The sequence below is a fragment of the Ambystoma mexicanum genome, chromosome 5q (genome assembly GCF_040938575.1).
Source record: "Ambystoma mexicanum isolate Mex_15411 chromosome 5q, UKY_AmexF1_1, whole genome shotgun sequence".
Lineage (NCBI taxonomy): Eukaryota > Metazoa > Chordata > Amphibia > Caudata > Ambystomatidae > Ambystoma > Ambystoma mexicanum.
Genome location: NC_090933.1, coordinates 1,307,857,956 through 1,307,884,989, shown reverse-complemented (window position 1 = coordinate 1,307,884,989; position 27,034 = coordinate 1,307,857,956). Strand labels below are relative to the sequence as shown.

At 47.1% G+C, this 27,034-nt stretch overlaps 1 protein-coding gene across 1 annotated transcript in view; it reads left to right on the top strand.

Annotated features, from left to right (window-relative positions):
* Window positions 1–27,034, top strand: part of DGAT1 (diacylglycerol O-acyltransferase 1) — a 1,493,476-nt gene that overhangs the window by 1,000,273 nt on the left and 466,169 nt on the right. Inside the window, exon 13 of the mRNA XM_069621909.1 lies at window positions 23,727–23,839. Coding sequence (XP_069478010.1) covers window positions 23,727–23,839 — 113 coding nt within the window. The remainder of the gene's footprint in view (window positions 1–23,726; window positions 23,840–27,034) is intronic.

Here is a 27,034-nt window from a genome sequence, read left to right as displayed (position 1 = left end):
CAAACTGGCATCGATTCCACTGACAGTATCAGCAGGGCCATGGCGGCAAGTACAACAATCCGCAGGCATGCGTGGTTGCGAAAGTCTGGCTTTGCTCCAGATGTACAGGCCAGACTTTTGAATATGCCCTTTGACGGCTCTTCACTGTTCGGGGAAAAAGGCTGATGACAGTCTGGAAAAGTTGCAGACTTCTAAAGCAGAAGCAAATTCTTTAGGAGCTGCTATCCGCCAAACTCCTTTTCGCTCCTCAGGAACCTCTGGGAGAGGAAAGTCCTTTCGCTATTATTCTGCATTCGGTAAAGGCAGAGGACAGCCGGCTCAAAGAGGCCAAAAGAGATCCACCCGAGGTGGACGGGTCAAAAGTACTAAGGCCGCAGCAGCAGCAGGTGCCTCTTTACCCTCGGCATCTGCATCAGCCGCCCCCAAACCACTCTGAGGCCTTCCCCCACAATACACCTGTAGGGGGCAGGTTAACTCACCATCTGACGGAATGGCAGGCTATAACGTCATATGCTTGGGCATTGGAGACAGTTGCCCAGGGTTACTGCCTACCCTTTCTACACATTCCTCAGTCATCCACCGGAGAACAGCTCTCTAAAAGTTCCAGATCCGCTCCTCTTGCAGGAAATTATAGACCTGCTAGAGAAAGGTGCCATAGAACCGGTACCTGTAGCGGACAGGAACAAGGGCTGGTACTCCCCCTACTTTCTCATACCAAAGAAGGACGGAGGACTGAGACCCATCCTGGATTTACGAGAATTGAACAAGTTCCTCAGGAAGGACAAGTTCAAGATGGTAACTCTCGCTCAGATCCTTCAGGCCCTCCAGCTCCAGGACTGGCTGGTATCTCTGGACCTTCAGGATGCTTATTTCCATGTGCCAATCCATCTCAAACACAGGAAATACCTGAGGTTTGCAATTGGCGACTCTCATTATCAATTTCAAGTTCTGCCATTTGGGCTGACCTCCGCCCCGAGGGTCTTCACCAAGGTGATGTCGGTAGTGGCAGCAAGTCTAAGGAGGGAAGGGATCCACGTCTACCCCTACCTGGACGATTGGCTGATCAGGGTTGTATCTTCAGAACAGGCCCAGGCCCAGCTAGATTATGTCTGCCACTTCCTTCACAGACTGGGCTTCTCCCTCAATTTAAAGAAGTCACAGATGATACCATCACAGAGACTCCAGTTCATTGGAGCGGTCCTGGACACTTCCCTGGGAAAAGCCTCGCCACCAGAGGTGAGGGCTCAAGATATTCTACAGATGGTCACCAAGTTTCGAAATGCCCAACGTCTCCCAGCCTTCGACTTTTTGAAGTTGCTAGGCCTCATGGCATCCTGCATCTTCCTTGTGCCAGAGGCTTGCCTGAGATTGAGATCTCTTCAGTGGGCACTGAGAAGTCAGTGGTCGCAATTCTCGGGAGAATGACAGATCTCCTCCGGATTCCGGACAAGGTAGCCCGCAACCTTCAATGGTGGGCCTATCCAGAGAACATCTTGAAAGGAGGACTGTTTTGGCAACCATGGCCGGAGATAACAGTCATAGACGCCTCACTCACGGGGTGGGGAGCCCATGCCAACGACTTGACCATCAGCGGTCGTTGGTCTCCATCGGAGTCCAGACTACACATCAACCTATTGGAGCTGAGAGCGATCAGACTAGTGCTAAAAGCTTTCCTGCCATCAGTACAGGTGAGAAATGTCCTGATAATGATGGACAACATGGTGGCCATGCACTACCTCAACAAAAGAGGAGGTGTAGGATCACTGCCACTGTGCAGAGAGGCGATGCAGCTCTGGTTTTGGGCAATCCAAGAAGGAATCTCTCTATCGGCAGTCCACCTAGCCAGAGAGAAGAATTTGGCAGCGGACACTCTGAGCAGGCAGAGCACAGTCTCCCATGAGTGGGAACTAACTCAGGAAGTCCTTCAAGAGATCTTCGCCCTTTGGGGAACCCCTCAGTTGGATCTGTTTGCCACAAGCACCAACAGGAAGTGCGATCTGTTCTGTTCAAGGGAATTTCCCCCGAGAGGAGCTCTAGGAGACGCGTTCGTAGTGGACTGGGAGTTTCCACTCCTTTACGCGTTCCCACCAGTCCCTGTTATTCCTCAAATGATCAGGAGGTTGAAAAGATTCCGGAAAACCATGATCCTAATTGCCCCGGATTTGGCCTGGAGAACTTGGTACCCGGACCTTCTAGATAAGTCCATCTGTCCTCCAATCCGTCTTCCACTCGAAGAGAATCTTCTCTCGCAGAAGGGAGGTCAGGTTCTCCATCCAGAAACCAGAACCCTCAACTTTCACACTTGGCTTCTGAATGGGTGTGGTACAAGGATTGGGATCTCCCTGATGACGTCATGGAGGTGTTGCTTTCGGCCAGAAGGCCAGCAACAAAGTCTTTATACCGCTGCCGTTAGAACAAATTTTGCAGCTGGTGTATGGAAGAGAATATCAACCCTTTTTCATGTGGTACACCAACGGTGTTATTGTTTCTACTCTACTTGGCAAACTCAGGCCTTCAAGTTGGCACTGTAAAAGGCTATCTCGCAGCGCTTTCTATCTTCAAGCGCACTGCGGAGGAACCATCGTATTTCAAACTTCCTCTAGTGGTACAATTTCTCAAGGGATTAACTAATGTTTATCCTCCAAAACCATTCCAGGTTCCCTTATGGGACTTTAAGTCTTAAACTTCCTAATGGGCACTCCATTCGAACCACTTCACTCTTGTGCGCTGAGATTTCTCATGCTTAAAACTGTCCTATTGGTAGCGCTAACATCTGCTAGGAGGGTGAGCGAGCTACAAGCTCTCTCCTGTAAACCCCCACATACAATCTTCCACAAGGACAAAGTTGTCCTACAGGTGAAGCCTAATTTCCTCTCAAAGGTGGTTTCTGAATTTCATATTACTCAGAAAATGACCTTACCTTCGTTCTACCCTCCTCCCCATCCGTGGAAAGAGGAGGAAAGGCTACATAGGCTGGACCCAAGGCGAGCTCTCAGCTTTTACATCAGCAGAATGGCTAGGATCAGGCAAGCAGACCAACTGTTTGTAGGATACTCGGGTCACAAGTTGGGACTACCCATAACAAAACACACCATCTCCAGGTGGATTATTTGGCCATTCTGGAATGTTACAAACTGGCAGGGAAAGAGCCACTCCAAAATCTCAGGGCTCATTCAACCAGGGGTATAGCAGCCTCTTCGGCTCTCCAAAGAGGGGTACCGGTCCGAGACATATGTGCGGCTGCCACATGGTCGTCTGCACATACATTCACAAAATTTTACAATCTGGATTCCTCCACTACTCAAGAGACCAGATTTGGTAAGGCCGTATTACATTCGGTCCATCCCTAAAGGGTACATAACATTCTCACTCCCACCTCCAATTACATGCCACTGCTATGGGAGTCTATCAAAGATGAGGAATACGTCGGAGGACACAATCCCTTCGAAGAACAAGTTACTTCTTACCTTGTAACGTTCATTCGACGGGATGTTCCTCCGACGTATTCCTTATCACCCCTCCCAACCATCCCTGCAGTGATACTTCCCTTGTGGTTGCAGCTTATGCTCCTTCAAGGTCAATAACCAATTCAGGCATGACTTTTCTTATGCTACAAAACGGAACTGAGCAATGGACGCAGCGCGTGGCTATTTATGGGCATGATGACGTCGGCGCTGATACGGTGGTCATCGAGGGACATCGACTCGGTGGCCGTCGATGCTCAGCGCCCTCTACAGAAAAAATTTCCAAGGCCAGCAAGCTGGAAACGTATTATCAAAGATAAGGAATACGTCGGAGGAACATCCCGTCGAAAGAACGTTACAAGGTAAGAAGTAACTTGTTCTTTTTCATGAACACTACCCCACACTATTTGAATTTAGCGGTAAGGATTGGCAATAGTTTTTTTTTTTTAGTGTAGGCCCTTTTATTTTGACAAGACACTACTGGGACTGCATTATTTGGTCGTAGCTAGCTTCCATCTGTTAATTTGAGATTAGATGGGCGTTTATTACACCCTTGTTGAAGTTCAATAAACACCCTTGAACTGTGGTCACTTGTCTGTCTTACTGTTGATACCATGCCTTCCTTGCAGGGTACTGCGCACTTCAGCTGCGCACTCAGGCGTTACTTTCTTACCATTAATGGAAATCAGTTGACCTAAATATAGCACTTCCTATTGACCATACTACGTCTGCGCTCTGTCTACCTTGTATCCTTGTCTACGAATAGTTTTAACAGCGTGATGGAGTCCTCTCTGCACTGCTGCTCACCAACGAAATGATAGTAGAATGATAGTACTGTGCACATGTATGTTACCCATATCTGTGTGGAATAACCTGTTAAAGATACTGGGGGCTCACAGAACCCCAGTGGGAGCCATGTATGGTGGAATTGCATCTCATGATAGGTAAACGCTGTGAGGCACTGAGAATCCAGATGTAACGGGATAGTAAAGACGGCATTCTTTAGGTCAATGACACTGAAGTGGGTTGCTGTGGTCGCATATTACAAATATCGTTGCTCGATTTGGTACAACGGGGAACTCATCCTGCACTATGCTGTTTAGGAGGTGTAAATCCTGAATGATCTTCCAACTTGATCCTTTTGCTTTCTTGACTGGGTATATAGCCGTGTTGCAGGGGAAGTTTGATTGTACTATAATACCCTGTTTTAGGAAGGCGGTAATGGTGTCCTGTATCCCTTTCTCTACCTCTTCGGACAATGGGTACCGTCTTACTCTTGGCAATACTGTGCCTAGTTTACGGGTAATGCGTACTGGCGCCACACTCTTGTTGCGCGTCATGGGTGTTATGTGTCCACAAACATTGGGGCACCTGCACTAATTTACCATGGGCAAGCTGGGATATTCCCTGCTAACAGCATGGGGCATCAGACATTTTGATACTGGATCATTTTCCAGTATACCTATGGGTATCAGGGCGCATTGCATAAGACAGCTTACAGCTTGGTTACACATCAGAACAATCACATATATATGAGTTATTCAGAAAAGAAGCAATATACATCCCAAGATGCAGATAAATCAAAAAGTAACGGAATAGCATATACTATATATATATATATATATATATATATATATATATATATATATATATATATATATATATATATATATATATATATATATATATATATATATATATATATATTCTGAGGCTTGTGGAATCTGCTTAGATCACATGCTGTGCATAGGCCGACATCTAGTGGAAGCTGCGGAGTATTACAGTTTGTTTTTCGAAACTCGAAAATGGGCGTCGACACAGGGTGTGCCAGTAATACTATCCCTAGTGTGACGTCCACTGTACCCAAGATCCCTCACGCGTCTAGGATCCTCAGATTGTTTTTTTCCGCCATACTGGTCGGAAGCATTTTGTGGAGTCCCCTGGCCTTAGCCAACTTTTGCTAGAATTTAAAATAATAATCTATTGACATCCTTTCCCACCCAAACGTCGAACTTCGACACTCGACGCCGGCTGGAGAAGAAATCGACCGTCGGCTGCTGCACGGCCCTGCAAGTAGGGAGAGTGGGGGGTGGTACATACTCTACACTCTTGGTATATAGGTACACCTTATACATTTCCTACACTTAACAGCCCGCTGCCTCAAGGTGCGTATGGAGGGTACCCCTTTTCAATTCTGCCCCAAGTGCAATCGCAAATACCCTTGGGTCGACAGGCACGCCACGTGCAATCTCTGCTTGCCGAGGGACCACCCCGAAGCGAACTGCAGAGCGTGTAGTAGGTTTAAACTTAAGACACTTAAGGACCGTTCGAAGCGTTGGGCCCACCACGCCAGGCAGGCGGCCATGGCAGCGGAAGGCGCCTTCAGCGATGGCAGCGACGCCATACTTTCGGACGGCGAGGGCATTACAGCGTCGAAAGACAGCCGAGCGCAGGTCCCCGACCTCGGAAGGTCGTCCGGCAGGGCGGCTATGGGGAAGACCCCCGGCGACACAAGCGCTTCACATACTATACACACTAAACACACTAAGTCCAACCGAGACTCGACGACGTCGAGTTCTCGGAAAGAGGCACATACAGAACGGTCCGATTCGGTGTCCTCTGGGCGCTCTCGATCAAGATCGCCGCATGACTCCAGGCAATCATCCACTCTTGCCAAGAGTGCCTCGCTCCCTAGGCTAACAGAAGTTTGATTGTCGGAAGACGAAGACGACTTCCACCCCCAGGCCGCGCTCCAGGAGTCGGAGCCCGCAATTAAAGCCAGCGAGGCCCCACGCTCTAAGGACAGGGATACATCTCCCGATCCTCGACGCCAGGCGTCAAAAAACTCCGGAGCCACTAAGGGACAGGGAAAACATTTTTCTACGCACGGGGAGGGGGAAAAACAGCAGAAGAAACTACCTGTACATTCTTCCACACCTGTGAAACACTCCACCCCCCCCTAACAGACAGACAAGCCCAGGTCTGCTGATAGGTCCACAACCAGCAAAGCTACTCAAGATAAATCCCATAGACTTGCTGATAGTCATTCCCAGTTCCAAAAAATGGTCCAGTGAAGACATAGATAGGGTCATGTCAAGAATGTCTTTTTGGCTGATTTTTATGATAAAAATCCAGAACATTTCCTCTCGTATGATCCACAAGGGGCCACACCCTCAGGCTCTACTGATCCTATCCCCCCGAGTAAGAAGGCCCGGTTTGTAACTCCAATGAGGTCCGAACCCTTCGAGGTACAACCTTACGCAAGACCATACTCACGGTATCAAGGAGAGGATTCCTTTTGTGAAGACCATGATTTTGGGTTGATAGAAGAGCAAACCGGGACGGCCTACTATGGGGATGATGAGGACCAGGAGGAAGAAGAGGATGACCCGGAAACATACAGAGTAGATTCCCCGGTAGAGAACGAAGCCCCGGTTACCGACTCCCCGGTCGATAACCAACCCCTCCTAAATGAGGTTCTCGCTCGCGCAGCAGAACATTTCACATTGACACCCACGGTGTACAGGAGGAAAGGGACTTCGCAGAAGAGTTAGTGGGAGAAAGGAGGCCTGTTGCCCAGACCATCCCTATCCTTAAATCCATTCAGCGGAGAATAGATCCGTCCCTGGTGAACCCAAACCTCACCAGAGCAGTCAATTCCAGGGTTGAAAAACTTTTCAGGGCAGCTCAGTCTGACCCTCTCTATATAAGAGGACCTCTGAAGCCAGACTCCCTAGTTGTCACCAACACTCGTAAGAGGGCTGGGACACCCTTGTCTTCGTCAGAAGCTCCTCCCGACAAGGAGAGCAAAAAACTATACGGTTTCGGCAGGAAGGTAGCCTCAACGTCCGCCTATCAAGCAAGGATTGCTAACTCCACCACCCTGTTGGCCAGCTACAACTGCCATCAGTGGGAAGAAGTCGCGGCTCTCATAGCCTCTGCTCCTGAACCGTTAAAGGGCCAATTAGCTTGGATTTCCGCAGAGGGTAGAGCCGTGTCTGGTTGCATTTTGAAAGCAACCTTCGACGCTGCGGACAACGCAGGCAGATTGATAGCAGAAGGTACTGTTATCAAGAGACATGCGTGGTTACGGCAGTCTGGTTTTAAGGCAGAAACACAGGCATCATTGTTAGACAAACCGGTGGAAGCCGATCTGTTGTTTGCTAAGGCGGTCGAAGACGCACTGAAAAATGCCAAGGACGAATACGAGACACTCAAATCCCTTGGTCAGTTAACCAATAAACCCTCTAACCAGAGAGGGAATAGTAATTTTTGTCGCCCACGCGGCCAAAATTCCCAGAGAGGATCTAACTATTCCCAGGGGCAGGGTACACAGTGGAACAACCAACAGTCTACCCAGGGTTACGCCAGAGGTAATAGGAGAGGTTGTGGTAAAGGCAGAGGCAGCCCCAGCAAGGGAGGCGGCACGCCTCCACCAAAGCAGTGACGCTCAGTTCAGGGTCCCTTCTCACGCAACCCCAGCAGGGGGACGCATTTCAAACTTCACCCAGGCTTGGGAAGGGATCACATCAGACAGATGGGTGCTGTCAACAGTATCCACGGGATATTGTATAGAGCTACTGTAGCGTCCCCGGAACCATCCTCCACGACAAAGAGTACACTCCTTAGAACATCAGAAGATTCTCCTCGAGGAGATCGCCATTCTTCTACAAAAGGACGCGATAGAACTCGTCCCGGGACACCAGGTAAACAAGGGTATTTATTCAACTTACTTCCTTGTGCCAAAGAAAGATTTGACAATGCGCCCAGTATTGGACTTACGGCCTGCCAACAAGTATGTCAAGCCCCAAAAATTTCGTATGACCACGCTACAAGAGGTAATACCCCTCCTAAAAAAGGGGGATTACATGGCAACCTTGGATATGAAAGATGCTTATTTTCATATTTCCATGTTCCCAGCGTACAGAAAGTTCTTGCGCTTCAAGGTGGACAGTCGGCACTACCAATTCAAGGTACTGCCCTTCGGGATAGCTTCAGCACCAAGGGTATTCACCAAGGTACTGGCGGTGGCGGCTGCACACCTACGCAGGGAGGCAATCCCAGTGTACCCTTATCTGGACGACTGGCTCATAACGGGGGAAACCCCAGGAATTTGCAGGACAAACATTCAAAGGACTATCGACCTCCTCCACGAGTTAGGCTTCTCAATCAACGAGAAGAAGTCAAGCCTGGTGCCATGCACCTCAAAACAATTCCTAGGAGCAATCCTGGATACCCAGGAGGGGTTGACCTTTCCTTCAGAAGAAAGAATTCGGAATATACTACTGCAAATTCAGCATTATCAGTCCGGTCAACAAATAACAGTACGCAAAGCAATGCGTTTACTGGGCATGATGGCGTCATGCATTTACCTGGTCCCCCACGCGCGCCTGCGCATGCGTCCCATACAGGAATGATTGGCGAAACAGTGGTCTCAGGGACGATCTAGTGGTCGTTTCGCCAACACTGGTACAAAGCCTTCACTGGTGGACAAGAGAAAATATCGCACAGAGGAAACCCTTTTACGATCCCGAAGTACAGGCAGTAGTCACTACAGATGCATGTCTGACGGGGTGGGGAGCTCACCATCTCCACCACACAGCTCAGGGTCTCTGGTCTCACTCAGTGGCCAAGAACCACATCAACCTGCTAGAGCTTCTGGCAGTATTCAGAGCGCTTCAGGCGTTCGAGCCCCACCCACTAAACCTGTCAGGTCGTAGAAGATCTCTTCTCTCGGTGGGGTTTCCCCACTATAGACTTATTCGCCACAAGCGAAAACAGAAAATGCCCAGGATTTGCATCCAGGTTCCCCCAACCAGACTCCCAGGGGAACGCCCTGTGGATGAACTGGTCAGGGATGTTTGCGTACGCTTTTCCACCAACTCCTCATCAGGAAAGTGGTGAACAAGATGAACAGGGAGTCGATGACGCTCGTCCTAGTTGCTCCCATGTGGGCAAGACCACCGTGGTTCCCACACCTATGCAGGATGGCGGTGTGCGAGCCCATCAAACCTCCAGCCTGGTACAACCTACTGTCCCAGCACCAAGGTCAAACAGTGCACCAGCGACCCAACTCAATGAACCTGGCAGCATGGCTCCTGAGGTCAGAGTTTGGACACCTCAATTTACCACAGAGGTGTATGGACATCCTAAAGGAATCTAGGAAACCAAACACAAGGCACTGTTACTTTGACAAGTGGAAGAGGTTCGTTATCTGGTGCCAGAGTAGACAAATCAACCCAGTTGATTGCACTCCTTCCACTATTGTTACATACATGCTCCACCTGCTAGATGCAGGATTGGTTTTTGACTCACTGAAAGTACACCTGGCAGCCCTCTCGGCTTACACCACTTCCCATAGCAAGGTTTCGTGGTGGAAAGTACCAGTAGTTAAAGCCTTCATGGAAGGAGTAAAGAGACTTCACCCTCCTATTTCAAACCCACCACCAGGGTGGGACCTTAATGTGGTGCTAGCCAAGTTCATGGGCCCCCCTTTCGAACCCATGCATAAAAACAGTCTCAAACACCTGACTTATAAAACCGCCTTCTTAGTAGCTATTACTTCTATAAGAAGGGTCAGTGAAATTCAGTCTCTGTCAGTGCAGGATCCCTTCTTTACTGTCCATAAAGACAAACTGGTTTTACGCACACACACTAGGTTCTCGCCTAAATTTATATCAAAATTCCATGTAAACCAGTCCATCGCGCTTCCGGCTTTCTTCCAGAACCCGCAAAGCTCGGCTGAGGTGAAACTACACACCCTAGATGTGCGTAGGGCGGTCCTCTACTATGTAAATAAAACCAGACCGCTAAGGAAAACAGATCAACTGTTTGTCTCCGTAGCCACAGGCAGAGAGGGGGATCACATCTCTAAAGGTGCCATCTCGAAGTGGATTATTAACTGTATCCAGCTGTGTTACTCACTCCCTGAAAAGACTCTGCCTTTTACGCCAAGGGCCCACTCTACTAGAGGCATTGGGGCCACTCTGGCTTTCATTGCAAATGTACCCCTTGACACCATTTGCAAAGCAGCTACTTGGAGCTCTATTCACACTTTTACTCAGCATTACTGCATTGACACCCATTCCAAGGCAGATACACAAGTGGGACAAGCGGTTCTAAGACACTTATTTGCTCATGACCCTTCTCACATCCCACCTCCTTCTGGTACTGCTCGCTAATCTATGCACAGCATGTGATCTAAGCAGATTCCACAAGCCTCAGAAGGGATACATTACTCACCGTAATCGTATTTCTGATGCTTGTATCTGCTTGGATTCACATGCGACCCACCCTTCCTCCCCTCCGAGAGAAGGTGCATGATTGCTTGTAGTCTTACCTTTCTGTCTGCTTGGATTATCTGTACTCGCGCTACTCCTCATGCTACCTCATGTCAGAAAAAATACAATCTGAGGATCCTAGACGTGTGAGGGATCTTGGGTACAGTGGACGTCACAATAGGGATAGTATTACTGGCACGCCCTGTGTCGACGCCCATTTTCGAGTTTCGAAAAACAAACTAATACTCCGCAGCTTCCACTAGATGTCGGCCCATACACAGCATGTGAATCTAAGCAGATACAAGCATCATAAATACGATTACGGTGAGTAATGTATCCCATATACACAAAGTAAGCTAAAGAGATAGCTTAGGTTTCATAAATCACAGGCAGGTAGAGTGGGCTGCTACGGGACAAACTAACTGAATTTATTTACAATGTAGAGGGTCTATTAGTAATATAATGCCGAATGCAAAGGCATTACTTGTCGGAGTCTATGAACCAGCTTATAAGGTTCTTACGGATGTTAGAGTAAGGTTGATCTGCTCGCAGTGGAAGGGGTAGGGAGCTCAGAATTGAGCTGCCTTGACTGGGAAGCTGCAACACCCGACTCTGGAGAGATTGAATCTTGGGACTTAGAGGCAGTTGGTGCTAGATAGTGAGTCTTGTGGAGGATTTTCTTGTGAGTCTCTCTGCCAGATAGCAGGGTGCAGCATTGTTCAAACATTTATATGTAAGTGAAGCAACTTTTAATTGGATTATGTCGTATGTTGAGAGCCAATTATTTAATCTTCTGGTCTCGGAAATGTGTTCTCTCCTAGCAATTCCGAGTGCAACTGAGGGCATTGTTCTGGAGGGATTGGATTTTTTTTTGTTGATAATTTGCTTATTGGCCCCTATGTAAAGAGCATTACAATAGTCCAGCTTCGAAAGAATAAGCGCTCTGGCCAGGGTAATACAGCTGTTATTAGACCAGCAGGATTTACGTGCGCTGATCAATTTGCAAGTGTACGAGTCAGGTAGAAACCCAAGGTTTTCACCTCATTAGTGACGGTAATAGTGTTATTGTCGATATTAAAGGCACAATATTTGGATTCCAGTTTTTTTAGGGTTGAGGTAGTACCCAGGATGATCTCAGTCTGATCATTCAGGTATAGTCCATGGGTGGCCATCCATGCCTGGATGATGATATACCCTATTCACCAAGGCCAAATCCTTGTCATAATCCCCAGTATCATCTGCATAGTTTGCGTAGGCGGTTCCAAGATGGTCCAGATCATCGAAAAGGGGCTTTGTGAAGATGTTATATAGGGTGGGTGAGACGCATGATCCCTTGGGCACTCCACAAGTGATGGGGATAGGGTCTGCGGCTGCAGTTGGGGAGAAGACTCTCATAATCCTATTACTTTAAAAGGATTGTATCCATGCTATAGCGTCTTTAGAGAAGTGAGCAGCCGAGTCCAGATGGCTACATAAGACCCCATGGCCCACAAGGTCGAATGCAGCCGATAAATCCATGAGGAGTAGGGCCGATTTTACCCATCTCCCTGAGCTCATCAGTCTGGGCCTTCAAGTCTAATAGATCTGTTTAAGTCCTATGTTGAGGCCGAAAACCAGACTGGCATGTTCCTAGTAGAAGGTTGGATTCCAGATGTTTCTGTATTTGTAAGTAGGCTATCTTATCTATAATTTTCAGAAGAAAGGGCACTGTAGTGATCGGTCGGTAATTCGTGGGTATGGCTGGGTCTAGGGTCTGTGTTTTTTTTTTTTTTTTTTTTATTTATTTATTTATTTTTTTTTTTAAGTAAAGGGAGCACCCAAGATTCTTTCAGGTTACTTGGGGATAGGGCCCGAAGGGAATGAAGAGTTGATACGCTTCGAGATAAGAGACCAGGTCTCTAGCTGCACCCTAAATTGGGCAGGGCATTGATCAGGTTTGAAGGTTTGAGCAATAGTATGGTTTTCTCAGTCTCAATGATGGAGACGTTAGAGAACTTAGAGTGGGGGACATGGTGTTTTTGGGTGGTGTATGGGAAATTTTAGGAAGCGTAGTGGGGGTTAGTGACTTTTTTCTCTTTCCAATATTAGCTTGTAAAGTCGTGACTTTATTGGCTAATGCTTGCTGTATGTTGGTGCACCATGGTTTATCTTTTACACAGTTGTCTAGCACTGGGATGGGAGCTTCTTATTCTTTCAAGATAAGAGTTCCTTTACACTTGAGTTGGTTTGAGATATTCTCACAGTTATAGGTTTCACGTTTAGCCAAAAGTATTGCTCTCTTATAGAGAGCAGTTATGGTGTTGTGGTTGGTCTTAGCTTCCTCGGTAGGTAGTAGTCTCCAAGAAACCTCACATTGTCTTTTTTTTAATTCGTAATGTTTTCAAGTGTGGAGTGTACCGTGAATTGAGGTGGACTTTGGGCTTGCTTTGTCTCATTTTAAGTGGTGCAATTGAGTCAAGAGAGGTGGACATGATTTTATTATACTCTTTGACTAATGCATCGGCCCCAAGTTATCCGGAAGCAAGTTGTGTGGGGTGAATGAGAGGGAGTAAATTGTCAAAGGTAATCTTTTTATTCCTTGGTATGGGCGGAGCTGGCAGGGTAGGAGCGGCGGTCGGTCTTTTGGTTACTGGCGAGAAAGCCACCAGGGGGTGGTCTGTCCAAATCTGTGGGGAAATGACAAGATGGAAGCGTTGCAGTTACAATCCGCCACCCAGTAGAGTATTCTCCCGTTGTTGTGAGTAGGGTGGAGCACTCTCTGGGTAAGGCCGAGTTCAGGTAAAGTATAGGCCACGCTAGATGCAAATAGGTCTTTATGGTCATTGAAGCCCAAGTTCATATCTCCTAATAGAAGGACTTGGGAGGAATTTTTTAAGTTATTGGACAGTATGGTACAAATATCGTCTGGATAATAAGGTGGATAGTGAGAGTCTGGGAGTTGTTAAGAGATAGCTTGGCTGTGAGATTGTCACATGATTTAATGTCAAGGGGTGAAGTTAGTCTAATTGATTCGATTAGGCAATAAGGGCTATACCTCCTCCACGTGCTTCACTTCTGTCTGATCTTAAGATGGTGTAGCCATTGGGAATAGCTAGCGAGAGGGCTGGACCTGCAGCGGCATGTAGCCACGATTCAGTGATGGCTAATAAATCATTGTTTTCTGTCTGGATAAGGTCTGATATCTCAGTAGCATGTGCAACCAGTGATCTGGTGTTTATTAAGGCGCTCTTAAGGTCTGTGCTGGTAGATATTGGTATGGGGAGACTCCTGTAGATTGGGGTCTTAGAAGTGGTGTGATTGAATGATGTATGTGCTGTCAAAGGGCTGTGTAGGCTTTTTTTGCTAGTGTTCGAGGTTTCAGTATGTGGGGTCACCCTCCTGCGATTTGAACAGGCAACGGTTCTCACTAATGGTTCAAATTTTGGCTAGTCTTGAGCGAAGCATTTCATTTCTGGCAGTGGTGTTGCATGGTTGGGAGTCAAGAGTGGGGGGCTGCTGAGGCACATGCTTAGATTAGCTGGCAATTGGATATAAGTAAGGCTGTTCGCATAGGTAGCGGTCTGGGTCATGGTTAAGTTGGGAACGAAGTAGTAGTGATCGGGAGCTGGTGGAGTTGTGTGTTTGTAAGCCAAGGCTGTTAGTATTGTAAGGGGGAACAAGAAACGCCCTAGTGCGCGCATCTTGGGTAATGGTTCTATATGTTCGTGATGCAGTTGACAAGATATAATTGGTAATACTGTGATGTAGCCTGTAGTAATACAGTGGTCACTAGGCAATCATCAGTCGAAACTGTCAAAGGTATCAAGCTATTACATCGGAATGAGGACATACAGCACAGTAAGGTGATGAAATTCAGATGGAAGTACAGAGCCAAATTGTGTTTCAGCAAAATAGGCTAATCAATTTGTCATGGAAATGCATATAAGTATGTCATAACATGCGTATAGAGGCATTATTTAGGTTGGCCACAATAGGTGAGCACTAAGGCCCTGAGGCCTGGTTGAAGCAGCAAAAATAAGATTGTTCGTAAAGGCGATGCATGTTAAGGTTAGTCTTATGGAGGCGTCAGGTAAGCACATAGAAAGCACGACTAATACGTCAAAATAGTGTGCAGTTCACAGTAAAATGCATATTGAGAATCATTATAGGGTACAATCTGAACACTGCGGCAACACGTAGCTGGAGAGTTCAATTAGGATTTCAACGACTAGATTTACAGGATTGAGGTCGTCGGTGGGTACAAGGCTTCGTACTACCAATGGGCAACTTGCAGCAGTGTATACAGGCAATGTAGTGAATGTGTAGAAGTGTGATAATCGTCCCAACTAAGTGGTCTTGGGGCTGGGCTAATCTATACAGAAATTCTAATGCGCTGAGCATGTGGCCCTCTACATTACATGAACAAGTCTGGGTGCACAGGTACTCCCCTAGTTGGCCCTTCATTCCCCAGTGTGTGCACAATAAGCATTGCTCTTACATAACATATACCTGGGGTGGAGCATACTACTACTTCCTCCGTGAATGAGATTGTCCTGTTTAATTTGCTCAACACATCCCTCCAACAGATTTACCGGGGACGCCGTTGAGAACAGTGGGGCTTGTATCTCTCTATTACCTATCTTGATGGGTAGCTCATCTGTGAATGGAACCGATTTTATTGCCCCAGAGAACTCTTACGTGTCCATTACCTCACCCGATAATTCATGATTTTGTTGCACCTTTGTCTACCATGAAAACAAATGGTTTATTTTCCCATCTCCGTGTTAGGCAGAATCCTGTGTAGTTCCCTTGGGGGAACACTGCAAACAGATTAAGACCACAGGCGTAAGCAGTAAACCCAGTTGGTAGCAGTCTGCACCACCCCGATTTACCTGGTAGCTGTGGCTGAGCAGTCAGACTTCTCTCAAGAAGAGTAGGGCAGTATGCAGAGTGTACACAATAGGATCAAAACAAAGTAGAGCAAACAAACACTGACCAGAGCTTTGTATAAAAAGTATATCATTATATATTAATAACACACTTTAGGTAATACACTAGCACTCTCAATAAAAAGAAATTTAAAACAGTCAGGTAAGTATACACACCTCCCTTGTTAACTATCAGACAAGTCGGGGTTAAGGCACAACTATTTGTTAAGACAGAAGTGAGCGCTTAACCTAGATGGCACTCCAATAGTTCAGGTTAAAAGGGGAGAGAAAAGGCAGAGCATATAATAAAACCGTTCCCGACACCTTTAAGAGTTCAGAGCAAGGGGAGAAATGCAGGTTACACTGTAGAGCCAAAGTTTGTAGGCCAGGCCCACTTTAAAGGGAGCAAAGCGAAATGTGCCCAGGATCACACGGTTTAAAGTGCACTGAAAGTCTTTGCAGAGTGTTCAAAAGAGGTTGGGGTGATTCAAAAGATATAGTTAGAAGGCCTGGAGCCAACCTAGTTTAGAAGCCAAGGATTTAAGGGTCACCTTTAGCAATCTGTAGAAAGGGAGGCCAGGCAGGACACAGTACCTTAAAGAGAAAGGAAGCTCCAGTGGGGGCAGTTGTTCCTGGTAGTGGTTGAAGTTCGTGGTTCCGACCAGGGATAGAGAAGATGTCATCGAAGAGGAAACTGCACAGGGATGAAACCAGCTGCGGAGTTCCCGATTAAAAGGTACAGACCTTTTATTCGCGGTCAAAAGTGGTGAGCTTGGCTATCCGGCTACTGGGGTGCTTGGCACGGGCGATTCGACCAAGGGCCGTCTTTGGAAGGCGAAAAGGGTGCACTGGTCGGTCCCACCAGCTCAGAGGAAGAAGACTTGTCCAGCAGAAGATCTTCTCTTATCGTCTGGCGAGTTGTGAGGTAGCTGCAGCAGGGCTTCACCAGTGGTGTCGTTGCAGATGGCTCAGCTTCGACCCTCTTCGGATTCTTAAGTCCTGTTGCGACTTCTGAAGTTCCAGTCCAAAAGGCCCTGCTTTTATGCAGAAAAACCCCCATTCATCAGCCTAGCTGTCAAACACGCATGCTAAGTGGTGAGCCGGGTGGCTCACCACTGAGCCAATCAGAGTAGAGTGTGACTTGGGTTGCAGAGGCAACGCCGTCCAGGGTGCCAATTCCATCTCCACCCTTCCTGTGGAACCCAGACAGAGTGGCACCATTTGGAGGGCTTCTGTGGAGAAGCCCGCCAAAAAGTGGAACAAAGGGCTCGACCTTGGTCAGAGTTAGAGACGGACACAAACACCATTTTAGAATTGAGTTCTGGCAAAAAGACCCAACCGGCAATTTAATATTAAATAAATAAACCGGCGGTATCTTTAACATTGCACCAAAAAGTGGTGCGTTTAAAATCAATGGGAAAATCCCATAGAGAATATTCTGGTGGACTATTTTGCGTGGTAACCACTGCCACCAGCCAGAAACTAGACAAGGGGGGACTGGACAGTGCCCCCTTGAAAACAGACCCAGGGGCAATCGAATTACCCCTTACAAGTACTTCCACAATATGATGGTTTGTACTGGTTCTGTTCAGAATTTTGGACTAGTAAAGCCAATGGTGACTTTACATGCCCTGGGAGACAGTAGTCAGTCCCAGGGTATGGAGTCTGTTTGGGGGTCACTGTGACACCCCTGTGTTACTGCACTGAGGGTGCTGTGTAACACACATACCAAAAACAGATGATACCCTATGGAGTAAAAAGAAACCCCATACCCCATAGCCCATAAGCACATAAGTCAAAGACATACCTCAAATCATGTCTAAGAGTGGGAGCAAAGAGAGTCTCACTCTTAGCAGGAGAAAAAAACAAACCCCAAAAATCCAGCAAAGCTGCTGGGGGACTCACTAGGTTTGGGAAAGTAGCCTTATAAGAGAATTCGCCCCAACACTCCACGCCCACCATTTGTTCCTCTTCTAGGTTGGCATTGACAGACCAGACTAGGCACGCTAAGGTTGTATGTGGGTTTTCCTAGTTGGGATAAGTGTTTGTCCCTGAAACGATTCCCCCCCTACCACGCTGTCTCCGTGGTAATCTGTTACTGTGCAATGGGGTACTGCAATACTGTTGGGTAATTGTAACGTTCACCTGGTATCCAGGGGGACGTCACTCAGCCTGTTCTGACCTCTTATGACCTCAAACCCTTCCCTGGAGGCTATTCGACTGGAGACTGGGTCTGAAACACAGGATTGGTAGAGTTTAACTCCCTATTGTCTGTGTGCTTGAACCCCCTTCTTCCCCGGGGTCCAACCCTTCCATTTGATCCACAGCTCACCTTGTTTTCTTGGATAGTGTGCTCTCGTTCCTGCCTTCAGCGCAGGGACGCGTTGATTGATGCGGGCTCGTTGCTGCCTAGTTACTTCACTGGCAATAGTCAGACCGGGACGTCTAATGAGTCTTTTGAACAGTTCTCTAACTCCGTTCCTTTCCTTCCTTAGATGATGACTGGGGTCCGGGGATGGCAGCGTGCTGCTGAGATGAGTAGCGCTGAAGGTGAGTGAGTGCGCGATGCACCCCTTTCGTATTTGCATTGAACTGAGTTGTCTTTTAGGTGCCGCGACGTTTTCAGCGTGGATGCAGGTTATGACGAACAAATCCGGTGGGTAAGCGCGGTATGCGGCGCCTCTAGATGTTTCAACGCTAACCTGGAGTGTCTTTTCCCTCTTGCAGATGGATGAGAAGTTCTGGAGACAGAGTTCCCCCAGAGCGGCTGGGATTCAGGTAAGCGTTTGAAGCTCGTACAGTCTTTAAAAATAAGCGAAGATTTGCAGAATGCTTACTAATGCCTTTTCATCCGGAAGCGGCATGCTGGGATGGGAATGACACCGCCGAAGATGCCCGCAGAACAGAAAGAGCGATGACTGAAGCGCCACAAGGTAAGGCTGTTCCTAACGGTGTTCTTGTTCTTGCAGGAGCTGAGCGCAGAAGAAAGATGCAGGCCTACTGGAGACCGATCCGAACACGGCGAATGTCACGCTGCAGGTGCAGAAAATACAAAGCATGTTTCTCAGCCTGGGTGTGGCTTAAATAGTCTCTGGGTATCCCAGGTGCCTCTGGGCTGAACCACACCCAAAAGACTAGACCGCACATGCAGTTCTGGGAACCGAAATATGTGGGGGCATCCATCTTGTCCCCATCAATGCACTACAAGTCCAATCCCCAATGTTATCCTATGGGAGTGAGTGAGTCTGGTGCCACAAGCGCCAAGTCTGATTCCAAGTGGGTCTTTGGAGGGATGGAGAGGCCCTTGAGGGCCATGTAGGTGATCGTGGCCTGGCTCCAGCCTGACATCTTGGAGGGCTGGGGACATGAGGGGCAGGAATCATGACAGTAATTGAGGTGTGTGTTGCTGCGCTGGATGTATCGTGTAAGCTGGTTCACGATTGTGTGCCGAGGCAGGCAGCTGCAAGAACTGTGGTGGAGGTGCCATAGGCTGCGGTGCTCCGTACGAAGCATTTGTGGGTATCATGGCATAGGGCTGTGGTTAAGGGGTTGGGGCACCTTGCACATACTGGGACATCTGTGGTTTATATGCAGCGGTCCGTCTGCTCCTACGCTCCTGTGAAAAGTGGCTCATCACACGCATCCAATAGTGCCCCATATTTTGCCCTCTTCGGCCCATCCCTTCAAATCCTCCTTGGTATCCTGAAAATCCTCCCCTTTCCCCTAGGTCACCCTCCCTGATAACAGCCCTTGACATCTGGTATTCCAATCATAGCCCCCTCTCCATGTGGGGGCTGCTAGTGCCTTTCCTGGATCTCCCTCTGCTTCTCCTGCCCTTTTTTGGCGCAGTGACTCCCTCCCCTGATAATTGTCAGCTTCTTTTGCACTAATTTCCCTCCCGCAATCTGTACTCTCTGCCGTTTCCTTTGCTTTCTCTTTCAACTGTTTACAGTGATGTACAATTATAGCCAATTTCTCCACCCACCCCTTTGCATCGATCCCCACCACCTTATCTAGTGCCTTCTGCACCTGTTTGGGGGATGCCGCTCAACCATAAAGTAGAAAAATGCTATGGACTAGTACCATGGTTCCCCCATTTCTGCCCTCCACATCTCCTTTATCTGTAATATATAACGGGCCGGGTAATCCTCAACGGTGTCCAGTCAATTCGTCGACCTCAAATTGGTCGAATGACATTTGGTCGACGCAATTTCGTCGAAAACCATTTCGTCTAATTTCTTTTTAAAATTATATATATTTTTTTGGGTGTTCGTTTAGGCAAAAAAAGGTTTTTTAAGGCAAAAAAGGGGGGTTGGGGGGGACCCCCCCCCAAAAAAAAAAATAAAGGGTTAAAATAGAAAAAAAATTATTTCGACGAAATGGTTTTCGACCAATTTGCTTCGACCATTTGTCTGGTCGACCAATTTTTTTCGACGAATTGACTGGCAACCTCCTCAACCCACATTGTTCGTGCCATTAACGACTGGAGAGCAGGTGTTTGGATACGGGCGCTGCAGCACTGCCTAGACTCTGGCCTTGCAATCATTAAAGTGGGCTATCATGGCTGTCATCCCATATATGTACACCGGGATACTATGCTTTGAACCAAATGTCATCTGCCTGATGCCCCCAGCACTGCATCAAACAAACTCTCGCCCACTGACCGAGTGCTAGCTGCTTCTCGAAGGCGTATAGCCACTTAGCAGTGCCTGCAATGAGGGATGGTAACAAATTATTTGTCAATGTGAGGCCAGGATACATATTGTGCCCTTCCGGTACCCTTATTTAACCATGGAAACTGTGCCACCACCGGCTGTAGCATGCCCCACCCCCCACAAATTCTCCACCTGCACCAATACTATGGTCAGGGTTTCGCTGTCCCCCAGCTCATTCACTGTCCTCGTCTGCACCTGCGCCCATGTTAGCGTCAGACTTAATCATAATCCAAACTTCCAGCCCGCGGCCTTCCTCAAGCTGCTCTTCAAAACACTGTCCCGTGCCCTCTTTCTCCACATGTACGCCCTTGATCGCAATACTGTCAATTCTGAACAAAATGTCCGCCACTCTCAACTCCTCTGTTCCAATACGCGCTTGCTGCCCATCTCCTCTATCCATCTTCAATCTTTCTAACTCCTCTTCTGTTCTCTAACGCCTCCTCTAGCTCCTTCTGTGGCCTCCGCTCTGCTTCTCTACGCACTTCAGCTCGAGCGGCTTCAGAGGATATGGGGTTTGGGAGGTTTGCATACTGGGCCTATGGAGGAGGGGCAGTGACAGGCAGCGGGACATAGGTGGGATTCGTGTACCCTGACTCTACATGTGTGGGATAGCACCCTGCTGGAGGAGGCTGCGCCGCCTAGACTGTTTGGTGGCATGGGGTAATCCTGGACGCTTGGGGGAAATGGGTGTGGTCGTGGGCCGGGACACGCAGGGCTGGTGGCGCGCTCGCAAGCTTTGCAGGGCCAGGGGCAGCATCTTCTAAGGCTTCTCCCATCTTCCATAATTCCAACACGTCCTTTGTGTTCTTTAATTTCTTCCCTTTATACTTTGCTGTTAAAAACGTATACTGGTGACTCAAAACCTCCCTGTTTGTTCCTTCTGGCTACGGTTTGTACATCGCCACCACCCTTTGTCTGAGCCACCCACCCCTGATGGGATTTAATGATTTTCTCACTATGTATACAACGGAAGAGCTGTACACACATACTCAAATGGGGTTGACGGCTGCATGTTAACTACCACTATTCAGTTATATACTTTGTTAATCGAGGCCCTGGTCCAGCAATGCCTAAACACTCCCTTCTCTACACCTTCCCTGTCCCCAATTCCTCAGCCTCCCCCTTTATCACCCCTCACGCACATCCCCCCCAAACTTATACCGCGCACCACTACACCCTCACTCAAATGATATGCCCCTTCATTCACTTCACCTCAATATATAAATACATACAACAAAATCAGGCCCCACCTCAGTCCAAACACCACAATAAAAACACCAATAAAACACAGAAGACTATTCTTTGTCCTCACACCCCCTTTATATCGGCCGGATGGGTCCCAGGCCCACTCAGTATGCAGGGCCTCTACCCTTATTATTTTCCTTTTTGATTTTACAGCACTGTCTTCTCCAATTGGAGCAGATCCCGTTACTCATTTTATCCTCTTTACTCCATACAATAAAAATAAAACTAATATAATGGCACATGGTCTTTTCACTCCAGTCGCTTCACTCTCAACACGCTGAAACGCTCCCCAACACTCGCCTTTGTTTTCTCCTGCGAAAGATGCACTTACATCTACTTGCTCTCCTGAGTTCCTCCGTCACAGCGTCCCATGTGTGGCCTGCACAATCCAGGAGCGGAGCCCGCTCTAAAGAAAACAGACAGGAATTCAGGCAACACGGCTCCTGTAAACCTCTCCAGTTTGTGCACAGGGGACTGGTCACTGCAGGTGGGCTCGTCCCCTCCGGATGTACGGCCAGCATTCCTCCGTCCCTGCGGAGGGTCAGGGTTTACATCATGGTCACGAAATGTGTAAGGCCAGACAAGGAAAAACAATCCTCTAAGAAAAAAAGCTTGATGCACCTCTTTGCAGGGGAAACGCATTTAATTTGTAGACAAAAAAAAGTGATAGAACTGCTATGGAGCCATCGGTTCAAAGCAAACATAGGGTTATAAAGAAAGACCTAGTCCTCAAATACGCACGCGATATAGGGGTGCATCCCCACCCTCATTAGCTACCACTTAACCACTACCAGTTCCCAAATGATATAGTCCGTCTGCCAAATGTCCACTTCCTAATCTACCCACACCCTCTAACACTTGGTCTCCTACTCGTCATCTTGGGTTCATGCTACTCTACTGGCGAGGTACATGGTACGTTACCCTCATGATTGGCTTAGTCACTTGGTGTGCACCTGGTTGTTAACATGATCTCAGTGCATAACTTTGATGTCAAATTAGCTCTTTTAGAATGAATTGTGAATTTCTCTTGATACGACATGTGGGCGGCACCACCATTCCTCCCCTTCTCGTGGGACTGAATTTGTTGGCATCACCTCTTGCTCCTTGTATCACAAATCATGAGATGCTACACTTTTGCTCCCCCTTATCAGCTGCCCCTCCCCAGAGCCTCTCCTGAGTGCCTCAAGGACCACACTAATCAACCGAATTCTGATGGATTTAAGTGTTCTGTTTTATGGGTATCTGGCAGTTCGGATGGCCATTATTCTGAGGGGCGCTAGTGCTCCAAATCCATTCCGGGCCTTTTGACAGCTTGAGGCCACTGCCCCGGCTCCCATTAGTTTGTCCATCAGGATGGCCAAGTCCTGCCTGTGCTCGGCCAATCAAATACCTTTCTGGTTTTGCAGGCCTACAGCCTGTGTTCAGTTTTACTGCTGGAATGGGAAGGTGATTCAAACTCTTTACAACATTATGCTGCTACGTTGAGCAGGGCCTGCAACAAACTAGGCATCACTTCCAACATGGCGGTGCAGCTGTATTTCTTGTCTGGGACTGGGTTGTGTTGTCGTGTCTGGGTCATCCTTGCATACTATATTTTGACTACTGTACTGCAATTACACTTGTGCCCTCTACCTGGGGCTATCTATATTTTCATGATTGCTACAAAGCAACTGTTTGTTATTCCCACTTTACACGTTACGGCCCCCATGCAGCTGTGCATGTTCACTTTCGCTTGCACTAATATATTTTTCGCAGCCTGAATCGTTTGGGAGGGACTGGTAACTGGAGGTGCAACCCAGCACTAGGCTGCTCAGTTTAGTTTGTCTACATTGCTATTGTATTTTATTTAATTGGTTATTTATAACGCGCCTAATACAATAATGGTGTTCAGTTTCCAAGCGGTTATCCGGGATTCGAACCTCTATTGCTCTGCGTGGTCTTGCTTCCTGACCCGCGCGTTGCCCCTGTGCTATCTCCCATTCTAGTGATGTGTACGTATTGAAAGCAAGCAAGTCTATTGAAGTTCCATTAATGGGGAACCACAGTTATAGATATGTAAATTAATTTCTCCTTGTTCCATCTTACTGAGCCTGGTCACTTTCTGTTTTATTCCAGGTTCCAAATCACATGATCTGGCTCATCTTTTTCTACTGGTTCTTCCATTCTTCTATGAACTTTGTGGCTGAGCTAATGCAGTTTGGAGATCGGGAATTCTACAGGGATTGGTGGTAGGTACTAACAAACTGCACTACAGTAATGCTGGGATGGTGTAGTGGTGAATTGTTCTTGCTATTGAAAATTTATGCATGTGGGGTCATCATAAAGTGGTGGTCTAGTTGCTTGACGTGGTGACTCCAGACCTTAAATCGGTCTTCTGCCTATGCCAATCTGCTACGAAATACGTGCTACTGTCTAAAGCCTGCCCACAAAAGTAGAAAACAATGCTGCAAACTCAGTTGTGCACCACTGAATAGTCTACAGATGGGACATATTTTATTTGAGCATTCCTCATAGTCGAGGCTGGCATTCACAGTAATCTGTTAGTGGTCATGTTTGTACATCGATAGGTTTAGAACATCTTTTCTTGCAGTCGGGTGAATACTGAAGCCCTGTTCCAAGATTCTTTCATTGCATGTTCCGTATTGGGAGTCTGTGGCCAGCGTGCCTGCGCTGTTTAGACCACTTTTTCTTCAGCAAAACCTACATTCTCTCTCTCCTGTCACTACTGCAAATTCAACCCGGTGTGCTGTACATTTCTTGCGTGGGTTAGTGTCATTTGGAACAGCCCAATCTCGTTATGCACAGAAAAACATGCTATGAGGCTTAGAGATGCTGGCCCCTACTTGTGACACATTTGTACAAAAGTGGTACAGTACGTGAGGATTTGAAACCCAGGTGATCGGTACCCAAAGGGACTATTTGTGTTGCAAATCCCGTTCTTGGACAGCATCTGGAGGAGTGTGCAGGGGATTAGACTATGCTACCCCAGTCCTATTGGATACTAGTCTACTTCCCAAAATGCCCACAAGAACCTAGACACTCTTCCCTTTTCAAGTGTATTCTGAATGCATTGAGTTGTAAGTGTAATGTTACCAGATCCATGCCGGCGCAGATGCTTCAGCATTTGTATGGTGGAGAGGAAGGAAGCGGCAGAAACGCAAGTTGCTAAGTGCCATGTTTAAGAAGTGTGAGAAACCTGAAGGTGTCTCACTTACTAGTCCCCCGGGGATCTGTCATCCAGTGGCCAAGACACAGCCATCACTATTGGATCAAGTTCATGGGAGTGGGCCAGTGCTGGAGGATCACCTAGATGAGGGGTCTTCTGGGATTGGAAGTGGGACACTGATGTGTGAGACGTGGTATCACCTTCCTTATGGCCCCTTTTTCCCATCCTGTCCAGTAGGATACTTAGAAACTCTTACCACCGCCCGCTTTGCCAACACACACTTTCTCACCCTGTGAGCGATAGCAGATGAATACCAGAGCCGTTTACCTAACATGTCACAACACAAGGGTCAGGCAGAATCGGGTAATTGCTGACAACTACACACACCTGACTGCCCTTTTTATTTTTTTAGATTTTTATTTGGTTTATAACAAACCTTTCATAAAATTCATCAAATTAATTCATCCAGACAAATGTTTTTTTTTAAAAAAAACATTAAATTCACATCCAACCTACACACGTCATTGCTTTCCCCATCTTCACGAATTTGTTTTGAGGATTTTTGGAACCCTATTAAAACTCAAAAAATCTGACTTCATCCTATTCCAGTTCGAAAGCTGCTTTCACAGATGTCAATGCAGCCAACATTATTGGAATTCTTTCTCCAATTATGAACATGTGCCACCAATTCTCCTGATCATTTCAAACCTTTAGTGGCATCTTTCGTATGCAACATTCTTAAATTTGATAATCCTGTACATTCCAATATCAAATTATATTAATCTCAGGGTCACAACAAAATCCACAGAACCTATTATTTTTCTCTATTTGTCTTCTACTGGCTAAAACTTCACGTGTGGGTAATACGTTTAGCCTCCGTCTCATGAAGATATCCCGATAATAGGGCGAAGGAAATGTATTAAGTTATGCCAGGAGTTGATTTAATAGGCCTCTGTTCCCAAAGCATACTCAAGGTATGTCAATCGTCACTCCTGTTTTCTAATCCAGTCCTGCTCCCTGATCCTCTTTTTAGCATTGTTGGGGTTTCTATTAGGGTAGATTTAGTTTGATCTAGAGATTCCAGTACTGTATAACAGTTGTTTTTCTATGGATCTAATACCCTATCAACCTCTTTTCTTCCTTCGTTATTCATAATCTTAAATGGGACGGGTGCTTCCACTTCGATACTTTCCTATAAAGCTCCAGGGACCTCCATCCAATGATCGAGGTGATGAATTGTAAGCCCAGTTCATATCTGATGGCTACCATTGGCAGGGATTTCGGGAGATTTAATGCCCGCTTCCAGTATTGGCCCTCTAGTGCCTCCCAGAAGTTTGCTGCCCCATAGATTAAAATGGGTGACACCTTCTGTTTATACAAGTTGATAGTAGGGATCAATGACAATTTCCCATATCTCCTATGTATCGTAAGGGCCTGGGATGTAAGTCTTTTACATTTCATTCTTAAGGTTGTCATCCATTACATTGTTATTGAGCTCGGCTTAAGGGGCACACCCAAGTAAGTAATTTCCTTTACACATTCATTCCCTATCACCCATTTCATTTTGAGAGCTTCCTTTTCCTCCCAAGGCCCAGACCATATTTGTTTTTCAAGTATTGATGCAAAGATCATTAATTTTAAGATAATTAGCTGATTCAGAGTTCTCTGCGGTCCAATCGGCATCTGGTCAATAATGACCAGATCATCCGCATACATGATCCATGGGACCTTTTTCTCCATAGGTTTCAGGTGGAAAAGATCTCACATTTTTCCGGCTCGTCATATCTGAAATGTACAAATTAAATAGGATTGGGGCCAGTGGGGAGCCATGTTTTCATACTCTATACGTTGGAATTTTCTCAAAGGGCCCCATCCCTGGATAATCTCACCTCGATCTCCGTGCCAGTATATAACTCTCAGATGGCCATTACTAGGTCAGGAGGGCAATCCCACGATTTTAATTTATCCCAGAGCTTCTCCCTATTTATGCCGTTGAATGCTTGTTCGAGATCTATAAACGCAATGTACAGCGTGGATATATTATTTAACGCTCTAGCTTTTAGTGAGTTCAAAATCATTAAATTGAGGGAGGTTCTATCCCCTTTAACAAATCCTGTTGGCTTGCGGTCAGTCAACCCATTCGTACAGCCCATTGATTCAGTTGCCGTAATAGAAGCAAGGCAAACAATTTCCCCAAAGTGTCCAAGGGGCAATAGGTCTGTAGTTTAGAGGGTCTTTATCGCCCTTCTTGAAAATT